This window comes from Apodemus sylvaticus, chromosome 5 (genome assembly GCF_947179515.1).
Source record: "Apodemus sylvaticus chromosome 5, mApoSyl1.1, whole genome shotgun sequence".
Taxonomy (NCBI): Eukaryota; Metazoa; Chordata; class Mammalia; order Rodentia; family Muridae; genus Apodemus; species Apodemus sylvaticus.
The window spans coordinates 65,714,632-65,728,147 of record NC_067476.1 but is presented as its reverse complement, the minus strand read 5'-3'; the positions used below and the strand labels follow the sequence as shown (position 1 = coordinate 65,728,147).

Below are 13,516 nucleotides of genomic sequence, written 5' to 3'. Positions count from 1 at the left end.
ATGACCAGAATCTCTCTTGCTCCGTCCTTGTCTTTGTCCTCCACTCTTGGTCCTTCCCCCTCCCACATTTCATTCCCTTATCTTGACCACCCACTGATCCTATCACACGCTGACCTTCTGTTTTCTGCTTCCTTCCTTGCACACATTGCAAAGCTTTTTAATGCCTCTTTGCAAGCTGCCTCAACACTCTCTCATCTCTCTCCTCTGCCACAATCACCTTGGAAAACTCCAGCATTTGCTCTGCACCATCTCTGGGCCTATCACACTACAGCTAAAGGCTGCCAGAGAAAACTCACACAGCCTGGCTAAGTGATTCCATTCTTTAACTCGTGGACACCAATCTCATGTGGGAAAATCGGCACTTGGAAATTTTGGTGTTTTTTTTTTCATTGCCCAGGATAGAATTTATTCCCAAAAGCTTCCTGCTATCCCAAGATGCTCTTGCAAGACTGCCTAACCTGAATGTACTCTCAATGCTATTTCCCCCTTGAATATTATTTCTTCCCTAGCATTTTCAAAACAGGAAGTTCAATTCTTCATTTATGTATGTGCCTATTATCTATTCCTAGGAAAATGCTAGGTTTCATACAAGGGCCAGGTCTACCTTATCCTTCATTATAATATCAATAGCAAGTGAGTGGCATAAAGTGATTTCTCAGAATAATTTCATAGATTAATGAATGAGCCGTTGCAATGGTCTACAACCTAATGTTCTTGCTCGTATACCTTAAACACAAGCTATCCTATTCTTCACATTCCCTGTGTCCTTTCCAGCTCTCTTGCCTTTCTTCATACTATCTCATCAGTCTGGGTGTCTCCTACCACCCAGGCCTACATTCAACTTGCCAAAATCCTGGTCATCATTCAAGAGACACCATCAATTCTAATGCCTGAGATTTCATCATTAAAGATTCTCTGTACTATAGAATGTCAGTCCATAAGAGTTACATTTGCAAGTTCAGTTCCCCAGAGCCCATCTCTCTGGAACATACTTATGTCTAGAGCTATCATCAAATGAGAAAGGACATGTCACCTGCTGGAGTTTGGATCTTGAATGTCTCCCCATTGCCCGTGTGTTAAAAGGTTGATCACCCAGGTAGCAAAGTTGGGGGTTATTGTAACACTTAGGAAGAGGGAATTTAAGCCACTAAGGGGTACCCTTGTATGGGACCTTAATTCATGACCATGCTTTAAGAGGTTTTTCTCTTCCACATGTTCTCTTCACCATACCCTGCCAAGAGAAGACAGCACAGTCAGTCCCAGACTAGAACCTTCAAAATGCTGGCTAAAGAGACCTGCTGTGTTGATAAGTTAATAAGAAGTGGCAGCTCTCCAATCTTGTTCAATCTCTTCATGTCACACATGGGAAACTAAGGCAGATCCCATAGCTTTCCAGGAGACTATTAAAGTAGTGCTGAGAAAGGAATTTTCTCTCTGGACTTTCATTTTGGAATTATTTGGAACATTTTTTTCTACCCTGCCTCCCTGAGTCAGTAAAGCTAAGACCCACACAAATCTGAAAGGCTATGCATTTTTAAAATCTAAAGCTATTTATGTAGTACACTATTTTTGATCTTTTTCTTTTCAACAAACTTCTGACCAGATTAATTTATATGCAAACTTCTGTCAAATGTTTCTGGGTTTATTTTGTTGTTATCACCACAATAAAAAAATATTTTAAATTCAAGAAGTATTAAAAGCCAATGTCCCATTTGCCAGGTTGAGCATTCCTTTCTGCCACATGCCCACTTTTCAAATGCAGAGGTCTTCCAAGCCCTCTGCAGTGCCAAGGAGTAATCAAGTCACTTCCCCTTGTAACATGAGAGGCAAAAGGGGAAACCAGAAGAAAATTAAAACCTATTGATTGCCTCTAATGTGATGGAAACTTCTTGCCACTGCAAACATTTCCTTGTGTGACTTTGATAACAATCCTGTGAGGGAACTACTTTTACTATTCTATTTTACAGGAGATAATGAATGTTGGGCTCTGATTCTTTGATCTTTTGAGTATTGTCCAAGGTCTAATAGCTTCTACTATGGATAAAATTTCTTTAGAAATAAGCTGTTCAAGGGCTAAGGATATGGCTCAGTGGCTTAAGAGTTTGTCATGTCAAATACAGGGGCGGATGCTCACTGGACTCACTGGACTGAGTTAGTGGACCCCTTCTCCCCCTAATGGAGGAGTTAGAGAAAGGACTGAAGGAGCTGAAGGGGTTTGCAACCCCTTAGGAAGAACAACAATATCAACCAACCAGACCACCCAGAGCTCCCAGGGACTAAACCACCAACCTAAGTGTACACACAGAGGGACCCATGGTAACAGCCACATATGTAGCAGAGGATGGCCTTGTCGAACATCAGTGGGAGGAGAGGCCCTCAGTCCTGGGAAGGCTCAATGCACCAGTGTAGGGGACTGCCAGGGTGGTGATGTGGGAGTGGGTGGGTGGGAGAGGGAACACCCTCATAGAAGCAGAGGGAGGGGGAATGGGAGAGGGGATAACATTTAAAATGTAAATACATAAAATATCCAATAAAAAAAAACAAAATAAAATAAAGAGTTCATCGTGTAACCATGAGAGTAGAATTCTGGATCTCTGGAGATCCACATAATGCAGGGTAAGTGTGGCAGCTCACCTGTTATTCTTGCCTTGCCTTGGAGGGTGGAGCCAAGGGTCCCCAGAGCTGGCTGGCCAGCAAGCCTGGTCATATTGTCAACCAGGCTCTGGGTTTAACTAAGAGATCCTACCTCAATAAATATGGTTAATAAGGATCCATGAAGATTCTTGACAGCTTCAGGCCTCGACATAGATGAGCACCTACACGCATGCACAGCTATAGACCATACAAAGAAACCTGGAAAAGGCAACCTGAAAAGAGGCAACCTGGTGTTATGAAAAGCATTCAGATCCGCTTCAGAATCAGAAGGATCAACCAGCCCAGACACTACTTAGCAGAATCATTCATCAAATGGCCGTCCTGGCAGGGCTTCCCTGTTTCCTCTACTGAGATGGGAGGCTTGGAGCGATCCCTTCCAGTCTCATAATGCTGTGGTTTCAGGCCACGTTTCCTCTATGGAGATAGGAGGCTTGGAGTGATCGTTCGAGTCCCATAATGCTGTGGTTTCAGCTCATTGTTCTATCATCACTCCTGGCCTGGTCATAGCTGAAACAACTTCCTTTCCTAGCCTTTACCATCCCTTTGGTAATTGCTGTGTGGCTTTTCTTAAGCATAAAAATAACTTGTTATTATCACAGTGAACAATCACTGTCTTCCAGGGTCCCTGAAAGCCTGACAGCACCCACAATACAGAGCTCACTGCCAGCTGGATCCCAGCAATGCTTGAGGGCTTCCAGATCTCCAGCCGGAAACCAACTAGCCACCATATTGGTGGGTCCATTTTCCTATGAGCAAAGGTTACTTCCGTGTTCTTCAATTGTAAGACCTTGGGATATCAATCTCCAGACTCTAGGTCATTGAGTTCTGGTACTAAAGTCCTCAGTCTTCTAGAGACCAGATTGAAGCCAACTAGGGCGAAGCCTCAATCCGTGTCATTGGCTAAGATTGTTTGTCCCCGTCACACAGGAAGACCTTCTGAACTTACAGCCATACTTCTGAGTCAGAAGAAAGATTGCCAAATTTTCTTGGATGCCCTTAACCCTGACAAAGATTTTTCAGGGCCCGGAAAAAAAGGTTTTCCTTGAGTGTTTTGTAAAGAAGGAAGTCCAAGATTTTGTTTTACATTCAATCAGTGCATCCCCTCCATCAGAGCAGTTCTTCCTCTGTGAACAGTAGGTGGCTATACATGGATTCCCAGCAGCCTGGCTGACTCAGTACCGGCTCCAGCTGGCACTGATACCTTTCCCAGGAAGCCAGCCAGCATTGCAATCATTCATCCAACCAAATAGACTTGAAAACATAATCTTCAGCATTAACACTGAACTGTTCGCTATGAAGCCATGATGTGTAGAGTTCAGAAATAAGGATACAAAAAGATGTTCAACTTCACTAGCCATCAAAGAAATGGAAACCAAAGCTATAATGAAATAGTCAAAATAATAGTCATTAAGGAAAGTAAAAACAAACGCTGCTGAGGATGGAGTCAAAAAATGAACCTTCATATACTGCTAGTGAGGGTGTAAATTAGTCCAACCACTGTAGAATACTGACAGTACAGCAGTTTCTCTACAAATGGCTTGTCCTGTGTGTAACAGAAACACTTACATATAGAGGTTATGGCAGCACTATGTGCAATAGCTAAACTATGTAACCAGCAACAGAAGAATGAATATGAAAGTGTGGTATAGACACACAAAGGGATTATTTTCAGCCACAAAGAAGAAAGTTATGTTGATTGCAAGAAAATAGCCATTAGGGGTAATCATACTCAGGAAATTAAACCAGAAAGACAAAGATCATATTTCCCTAATTTGTATATCCTAGATTTTATATACATACATAAGATCATGTATGTACACACGACATAAAGATAAAAGTAAAACTGTCTACAGGTCAGAAAAGACTAGTGGGGGGCAATAAAAGGAGGGATTGATAGACAGGCAAGGGGAATATGCTCAATGCACAATGGATATGTATGCATGTATGGATGGATGAACATATACATGTTTATATAAGTGAAACCTTTAAATAATTGATTAAGAGGAAATTACCAGAAGTGCCCCAGCCCTGTGACCCAGCTTTGTTCTAAGCGTGTGTTCCCCAGGAGCAGCTGTGCGACACAAAACCATGTGGTTTAATTAGGTCCATACTTTCCAGCTCCCCTGCTTCTCGCCTGCCTCCTGATTTGCCTCATTTCCCTGGCTTCTTTGAAAAGAAATCGACTTGTTTGCTATAAATAAAAAACAATTCTTCTCACCTCTCATTCCAGCGGTTCACTTGCTTAAGCAGATTGCCTGTGTGTGCCTACGACATCGCAACAGTGGGAAAACAAAAATCTGGAAACACGGTCCTGCTCCAGAGCGGCTGACCACGGGAGTGATGGGATGGTCGAGAATGAAGAGCTTCCCTAAAAGCAGGCCTCTCCCGGAGACGGCTTCCTAACACCTGGGGCACGTGGGCTGAGAAGGAGCAGGGTGCTCGAGAGGGGAGGTTTAAGAAATCCATCCATGCTATATCTAAGAGCAGCTTCAGGTAGACACACAATCAAGAGGTGTGTCACACGCTTGAGTGACACAGTATGAGACAACATAGGATGAGGTGACCATCAAATACTAGTATTCTTTTGTCTCATTTTGTTTATAGTCCTGTCTGCATTTATTCAGGCAACAAACTGGGTCTTAAGGTGGTGAACTGAACAGGAGGAGAAAGAATGCAGGACGCTTAAACCATAGTGGAGCCGAGTGTGGGCCCGGGCTTCAGCCAGCATGTTAGCTCTCCATGGGAGAGAGAGAGAAGACACGTTGGCCTTGGCAGCATCCTGCGATGTGACTGCAGTGACACTGACTGCCCTTCATTATTCTTTGCTAAGTGACAAGAAGAGCATGAATGGCTTGAGTATTATCTAGTGTTTTTTACTTATCACCTAGCATATGCAAGAAGAGCATAAATGGCTTGAGTATTATTTAGTGTTTTTTACTTATCACCTAGCATATGCCTAGCAAATTGAGATTATAAAAAGGTATGTGCTTTCCAAAGATCCAGGGAACAAAACACCTGACTAGTATTTCTTAAAGGCATTAGATACAGTATCTGAGACGCTTCAGAAGCTACAAGAAGCCTAAAAGTTATGATGACTGAATTGCCACATCAGATTCTGGAATTGAAATAGGACATTAAGGTTGGTTTTTTTTTGTTTTGTTTTGTTTTGTTTTTTTGGGTTTTTTTTGTTTGTTTTTTTGTTTGCTCTTTTTTTGCTCCCTTCTTTTTTCTTTTTATAAGTAAGGAAATCTAAATGAAGAATGAGCATTAATTAACAGTAATGTACCAACATGGTTCATTAACTATGACAAGTGTATCATGCTAATGTAAGACATTAATTATAAAGGAAATTGGGTGTGTAATATACAAGAGCTCTCTGGACTGAATCAGCAGTTATCCTGTGAATCTGAAGCTCTTCTCAAACAAATGATTGAACAAAACTTCAGGTAATCAGCTAGCATCTCTCCCTTCCCAGGCAGGAGTTTCTCTTTGGTCTGACTTCATTTGTTTTATTTATTGTCAAAAAAAAAAAAAAAAAAAAAAAAAAAAAAAAAGATCTCCTTCACAAGCCTAAACATGCTCTTACCTAACAACAGAGAGGCTAAGTTCTAGTCCCAGCCTTGCCACTTTCCCACCATGTGACCATCTGTAAATTATTCTCCTTTCCTTCTTGATGGGCCTTAGGTCACCTATCTATTAATAAAGAAAATAAAGGTAGTCAGCCTTTCAAATTGTTCCACAAATTGGGGTGATGCCTGGTTGACCAGTTATCGCTAACTCCTAAGAAGTCCTGGGCCAAGAGTACATAGTGAGTAAAGATGTCTTGAATGAATGTGCTATGGTAGGGCTTAAACATACTTGATTCCTGGCAAAACTTACATTGAAGCTTAGTTACTCAGTACAGCAGCAATGGGAGATAAGATCTTTGGGAATTTCATAGGGACATTACCATCATAAATGGGTTAGTGTCTTTTTCAAGTGACTAGGTAAGATCCCTTGAGACTGGACTAGATTTTCTGGGAGCAGCTTCTATTATGTAGAAAAGGAAAAGTATGGTTACTGAGAAACTGAGTTGATATATAGAAAGGGTACTCCTTGTATTTTGACCTTCCTTAATATGCCATAGCCCCCTTCCACTTCTTCACCATGAACTGATGAAACAATTCACAAAATACCAACAAAATACTTCACAAAAAAAGACAAGCAAATGCCAGCATCATGCTTTTGGGCCTCCACAGCCATAATCTATCTATACAAGTCTGTTTCCTTTACAAATTAATGAGCTTAGAGTATTTTATTATAGCAATACAGAATGAACTGAAAATAGTTTATATTTATACATACTATATATGTATGCATTTATTTATACATACATATATATGTTTTCAGTACATTCAGTGTTGCCATAGTAAAATATATATACATATATATATATATATATATATATATATATATATATATATATATATATATATATGTAAATGTGCATGTATGTACATGTGTGTGTACTGTCAATTTTTTTTAAGACAAGATTTCACCATTTAGCCCTGGGTTGGCCTAGAACTCACTATGTAGACAAGAATGGCCTTCATTGACATCCACCTGCCTCTGCCTCCTGGGTGTGGGAATAAAAGGCATATGCCACCACACCTAGCTAAGATCTAACATTTTAACACTCCAACTTTACATAGGAATCATTAGATTCTACTCAATGTTTCAAACTCCTCTTTGAGAAGCTACACCCTCTAGATCAAGCCCTGCAAGCCTGACACTCACTGTCAACTCACTGACACTTAAAGGAGCCAGCTAACCTAGATCTTTATGGGGGATTTCACCCTGGCTTCTGGAGGTGAGGGTTTTGTTTTTTCAAAGAGATATATCTGCTTCTTCTTAGAATCTTTTTCCAATATGCCCAGAGTAAGAGGGTCTAGAACTCCTTGGTACTTAGTTGGTGTACCCTGATACACTGGAGGAAGATAGCTCATATCTGTAAGGACAGACAAACCCTCAAGTCACTAAAATAAAAACTTTTAAATGTCTGTTCTCTATCCTCAATTTATACAAAGACTAGTATTTTAGCCTTAGTTCCCAATCTTCCTGGCATGCATGCTTTGAAAATCAGACAAGTTTTTCTCTGTGCCTGGCCAGCCCACCTCCCAGACTTGGAGTGGTCATGCATGAAGCTAAGATGCAGGCCTCTTTCCAGCTCCTCAGAGGGTCTGTGCTCTAAACTATCCCTGGGAATTTCTTCTGCCCAAATATTCCATCATTAACAGCTCACCAACCAAACTCCAAAAACCAGGTTCCCAGTTTGTTCTGACATCTCCCATTCTTCAGTCCCAGGATGGACTCCTGGAGCACCGCACGCCTGCCTTCCCTCTCTCAGAGCTGACGGCTCGCTCGCTCTGGCTGTCCTCTTTCCTGACACTGTCTCCAGTAGCAACCTGTGAGCCCCAGCAGTCTACCCTGATCCTATCCAGCACTTGGTATATAAACAAAGTGAGATGTGAACAACTGAACCATTAAGTACTCTATAATTTTATAATATGCTGGGCAACTTAACTTGAATTTCTCAGGAAACTTTTCAATAGCATCAATATGAAAAGAAAAGAAAAAACCCAGCTCCTTGTTATAGTCACAAATTCCTGGTGGCTTTACCCTTTTAAGAAGAAAAGAGGATCCTTGTTCTCATTGTACCCCTTCCCCTACTTCCTTGGGCCTTCTTCTCCCTGTGGCCTCTTTGTCTCTCTGTCTCTCTGTCTCTGTCTCTGTCTGTCCCTCTCTGCTCTCCCTCTCTCCCTCTCTAATGTATTTTCTCTTTGTTCTGTCTGTTACCATCTCTTTTGCATATCTTGTCTCTGTCTCTATCTCTCCCCATCTGTCTCTCCCAAGCATCCCCACCCTCCCCTGGCACTTCCTATCCTGCCTGGTCTCCATGTGTGCCTGGCATCTTGCAGATGAGATTACATTTTCCTTCCCAACCATCTGGTGCTATCTCATCTGTACTTTGGGGGAAGCAGCAGCATTCCATGGTCAAGAGGGTGGGCTTTGGAGTTAGATTCAGGACTCTGGGCCTGGCTCTTTCTCCTAGTAGTCTGTGGTCAGGAGATATTGCTAATCTCTGTGTCTCAGATTTCTTATCAGCACAATGAGGCACAAGTGCCCCTTGCAGAGGAAGGTTGTGAGATAATGCCTGAAAATTTTTCAGCACACTTGTAAAACTGGATAAATATGAGCTCCTGCCACAATCAGTCTCCCCTCCCTCCACCTTCCCTCTCTGGTGGCTGTTTTTATGTCACCTGAAAAATTATTGGCCCCAGGGAGGCCTTCTTTGAAGAACATCCAAATAGATTGTCATCCAGAGCCCAGTTTTCTTGATCCCAACTGTCTTGACTGTGTGCCTGCTTTAATTCAGGAAGACCGTATCTGGATGAAGTATCAGTAGGCCTGACCTTCCCCCAGAAACCACCTGGGCTGTTTTTAGCAAACACCTAGAGTGGATCTAAGAGGTGGTCTGGAGTGACAACCAGGGACAGGCATTTTTAAGATTATGCTAGGGGCTCCCATTGGAGAACAGAGCTTCAAGTATCCGACTTAAACTGTGGTAGTGGATGAAGCCATCAATCAGCAAATGATAACGAATTCACAGAGGTGAGTGGTTGAGTCAGTAGGAGATAGTGATAAAGGGAGGTGGGGAGGGTAGATAAGTTCATGGATAGAGAGCAGTAGGTAACTGATGTTATTTTTCCCCAGATATACCTGTGCTGTAGTCTCCAAAATGTGTGCCCATTGCTCTGTGGTTTTCAGAACAGGAGGCTTAGCTATGCCCCGCCCATTCCCAGCCGCATCCAGACACTTGCCTGGAGTCTGTTTTTCCAGCTCCTTTTAGCCCCCTTTCCAGTTTTCCGGGAGATTCTCCCACTTTAGCTCCCACTGATCCGCCCTCCAGGATACCCTCTCACCTCTACTGAAATTGTCACAACTGCGGGTTCTTACACTTCTCTCAAGGTACTTTCAAATGAAGAGACTTTGGACACAACAGCTACACAAAACAGTTTTATTTGATGAACCACAGTGACTAACAAGATCAGAAGAAAAAAAAAATAAAAGCACATTCTGAAGGAAGAGTCGGGGTGGAGAGAAGAGGCTGCCTCTGCTGCTATCTGTCCCATGCTACGGTTGAGTTTCCTGTCTCCCAGAAGCCTCCTGCAGCGTGCACTGGCTGCTTTGAGGATGGCCTGGCAGAGAAAGTAGTTGTGTGAACGTTTCTGGCCTGAGACATGCAGAGCTCAGCTAAGGGGAGCTGGTTTCTCCACCCACCACCACCACCACAACTCCCTTTTCTGCCCCAGGAGCAGGATCTCTGCCAGAGATGGTCCAACTGCCTCTAGCCAGGCTCTTCCTGTTTCCATGGCTTATGTCTTGTCCTCGGTTTCCAGAGCCCTCCAAGAACAAAACCCGGAATACGCACACCCATTTCCAGCTCACAAACGCCCCACTATTAATTTTGTCCTTGAGACCCCCACAGCGGCTCCAGTCACTCTTTCCCACCCGACCTTTCTCCCCCTATAGGAGCCAAGAGGCTTAGTCCTGATGGAGAGGAGCACAAAAGCTCACCCTATGTCCTTCATCCTGTGGCAAGAAAGCGGCCTCCTTAGAAAGAGGTCCACAGGCCCTTGAAGAGAACGAGAGGGGTGAGAAATAAGGCAGAGGCAGGGAGGGAGGGACGGAGGAGAAGGGCCATGCTATAGTCTGTGAGTCCGTTCCTGCCACTGTGGCACTGGGAGAGGAACTGGGGCCCAGCTCCAGACTTCCCCAGCTACCTTAGGACCAGATGCTACTGAGGGAGTCACGGCTCCCTACAGAAAGCCTAGCACAAACATAGACTTCTTTCCTAAATACGGACCAGCCGTCGGTGTCCCCCAAATCCAGTGGGGGTGGACCCATATCTATTCTACATTCCCTCCGTATGTCCATTCTTCCCCAAGTGGCCCGTGAAACCTACAGAGGCACAGGGGAAAGTGAGTGGGAGTTCACCCTAATCCTTCATCAATGAAGTCTATGTGACACCTGTGTGTGTGTGTGTGTGTGTGTGTGCACGTTCATATACATTTATATATACCCATATATACAAAAAAGCAAATAGCTTTACCTAACAAGTGAGTGACCCTTGGTGCCAAGTAGCACCAAAACCTACAGAGATGGTGGGGTGGGGGAGGATACAGAGGAAAGATCCGCGCTACAGTTCACAGTTCTGTAGGAGGTGGAGGGATGAGGATTGGGGGAGGGGAGGCAAGCAGCATACAAACTAAATACAGACTCCCCTCTGATCCTTTCTCTGTTTTCCCTTCCCAATTCCCCCTTCATAGGGACGGGGCCATCCACAGCTTCTTCAGTCCTGTTGCCTTGAAATTCTTACAGACATTTTTTTAAAATGACAGGAAGCATACGGGGTTATTGGTAGGATGCGCTATTCAGTAAGCATCACAGAGATTCTGCCAAAGAAAAATCTCTATTCAAAAATCCGGTCTAGCCCTGGTGTCTGGACCAACAATGAACTGATCCAACTTTTCTGAAAGATCCAGAGCTCCTGGCTCTGGTCTCCAGAGCCCTAATTCTTTGCCTATATACAGCCACCTGCTGCCTCACAGAAAACAGGACAAGAACTCAAAGGATACCTGACCCTTCAAGTTTCAGGGTTCTTAACCCTTAAGAGCCCAGCAGGGAAGAAGGCACTGAGGGCACAGGCAGGAAGGTTCGAGGGGGAGGAACCCACTAGAAGAGAAAGAGTTAGAGCTAGAAAGTGAGTAGTTGGCAGAAATAATTTCTGCAGCAGAGAAAACAAAAGTGGGGCTAGAGGGCGGAGAAAAATGGCAGAAAGAAACAAATTCGGTCAGAACTCACACACGTCAACATTTTAGGGTCCATATATCCTTCCCCCCACTTATTACAAACAAAGAAACTGAAGTTTAAGGAAGTTAAGAGACTTGTGCAAGGTCAAGCTCGGAAATGTTGAACAGCTGAGCTGTTTGCAAGGCTCCATCCCTTTTCCCCTAAACCACAAACGTCTGAGAGGGGCAAGGCAGAGCTGGAGCCCAGCAGAGAAGGGAGTGAGGCGCCACGGAGAAGGTACAGCCATGCCACCTGCTTCTCAGCGCGTGAGGATAAAGCTTGGGTCAGACCAGAGGCACCAGGCTTCCCTCTGGCCCCAGCCCTAGTCCACAAGGGTTTCTTGACTATAGGGAATCGATTTCTCGTGCATCTGCTCTCCTCCCTTGCCCATGTTGGGGCCAGGGCCCTGGCTGTGCCCAGAGGAATAACTCGCCGACTTCTCGGCACTGCTGCTGTGAGGGGTGCCTTTACACCCGCTCTGATCACAGCAGAGCATGGAGGTGCAGGCTTGGCGAAATCGGGGGTCAAAGAAGGCATAGAGGAAGGGGTTGAGGCAGCTGTTGACGTAACTGATGCAGGTGCAGTAGGGGAAGACGTTCATGAGGAAGCTGTCAAAGTCACAGGGCCAGTGCAGCAAATTGCCCAGCATGTAGAGAGTCTTCACCAGGTGGTAAGGCATCCAGCACAGGGCAAAGGTCACCACCAGCACCACGATGATGCTGAGCAGCCGCCGCCTCTTCCGCAGGCCCTCAATGCGCTCCTTTCGGAAATGGCCAGCGATGGTTTGGGCAATGAAGAAGTAACAGGTCAGCATGATGGTGAAGGGCACCACAAAGCCCACGGCAGTGGAGGACACCCCAAGACCCACCTCCCAGGCCCACTCTGAGTTTGAAGTGGCCACCATAGAGTAGTCCATGTAGCACTGGATCTTGGTGCCGTTCTCTGGGATGTCTGTGGAACGGAACACCATGACAGGCACGGCTAGAAGGGCAGCCAGCACCCACAAGACTGCTGTGGCCACGGCCCCGCTGACCCGCAGCCTCAGGCGAGCATTGGCCACTGGCCTGACAATGGCCAGGTATCGGTCAAAGCTGAGGCCGGTGAGGCAGAAGACACTGGCATACATGTTGACAAAGATGAGGTAGCTGCTGAGCTTGCAAGAGAAGGTTCCAAAAGGCCAGTCAAACTCCCGGTAGGTATAAGTGGCCCACAGTGGCAAAGTCACCACAAAGGTCAAGTCAGCCACTGCCAGGCTGGCAATGAAGATGTCAGCTGAGCGTCTCTTTTCGCGGCTGCTCCGAAACACGGTCCAGAGCACCAGGCCGTTGCCTGTGGTGCCTAGAAGGAAAACCAGAATGTAGATGGCAGGGATGAGCGCTCCAGAGGGCGTCCAGTCTGCGTAGTCACATTCAGACTGGTTGTCAGCCCCATAGTAGTTGTAACCGTCATCTTCCATGGTAGTAAATGGAGTGAAGCTGGACACTGAGTCCCAGGGACACCAGTTCCAGAATTAGGTCACCAGCTCAGCAAGCACCCTGAAGGATCTGCGTGAACCTCAGAGTAAGAGGTCTGAGGGTGCTTAGAGCCCTTCCCGGCATGCAGAACTAGAGCCTCTGGGAGCTCAGACCCAGCAGGATGTGCTACCGGCAGCTTCGGTCTACCTTCCCGTCCTAGCCCAGCTCAGCTAAGACACTTCCTCGCACCCTCCTGAGTCTCTGTCTCCTCCTAAACTCCGCTCTCCCTCCTCCCACCCCCAGGCTAACCCCTCCCTCTCTAGTGAGTCTTAAGATCTTTAAGTCACAGCCCACTTTTTTTTCTTCTTGCCACTGGGTAAGTAGACTAAATTGACCCCTACTGTGCCTGGCTGACAATTATCAGAGTTTTGCAAGCCTGCTGCTCCTCCTGGTCCCACCTCCTCTCTCAAGCTGCTACCAGCCTTCACTCCAGACACTTCACTCTGGGTTCCTCT

The 13,516-nt window shown here is 45.2% G+C and overlaps 1 protein-coding gene across 1 annotated transcript; it reads right to left on the bottom strand.

Moving 5' to 3' along the window:
• Nucleotides 1-9,698: 9,698 nt before the first annotated feature.
• On the bottom strand, nt 9,699-13,284 carry Aplnr (apelin receptor). The gene has a single exon (XM_052182855.1). The coding sequence runs from the start codon at nt 13,001-13,003 to the stop codon at nt 11,870-11,872; it is 1,134 nt and encodes a 377-aa protein (XP_052038815.1). The 5' UTR covers nt 13,004-13,284; the 3' UTR covers nt 9,699-11,869.
• Nucleotides 13,285-13,516: the final 232 nt, after the last annotated feature.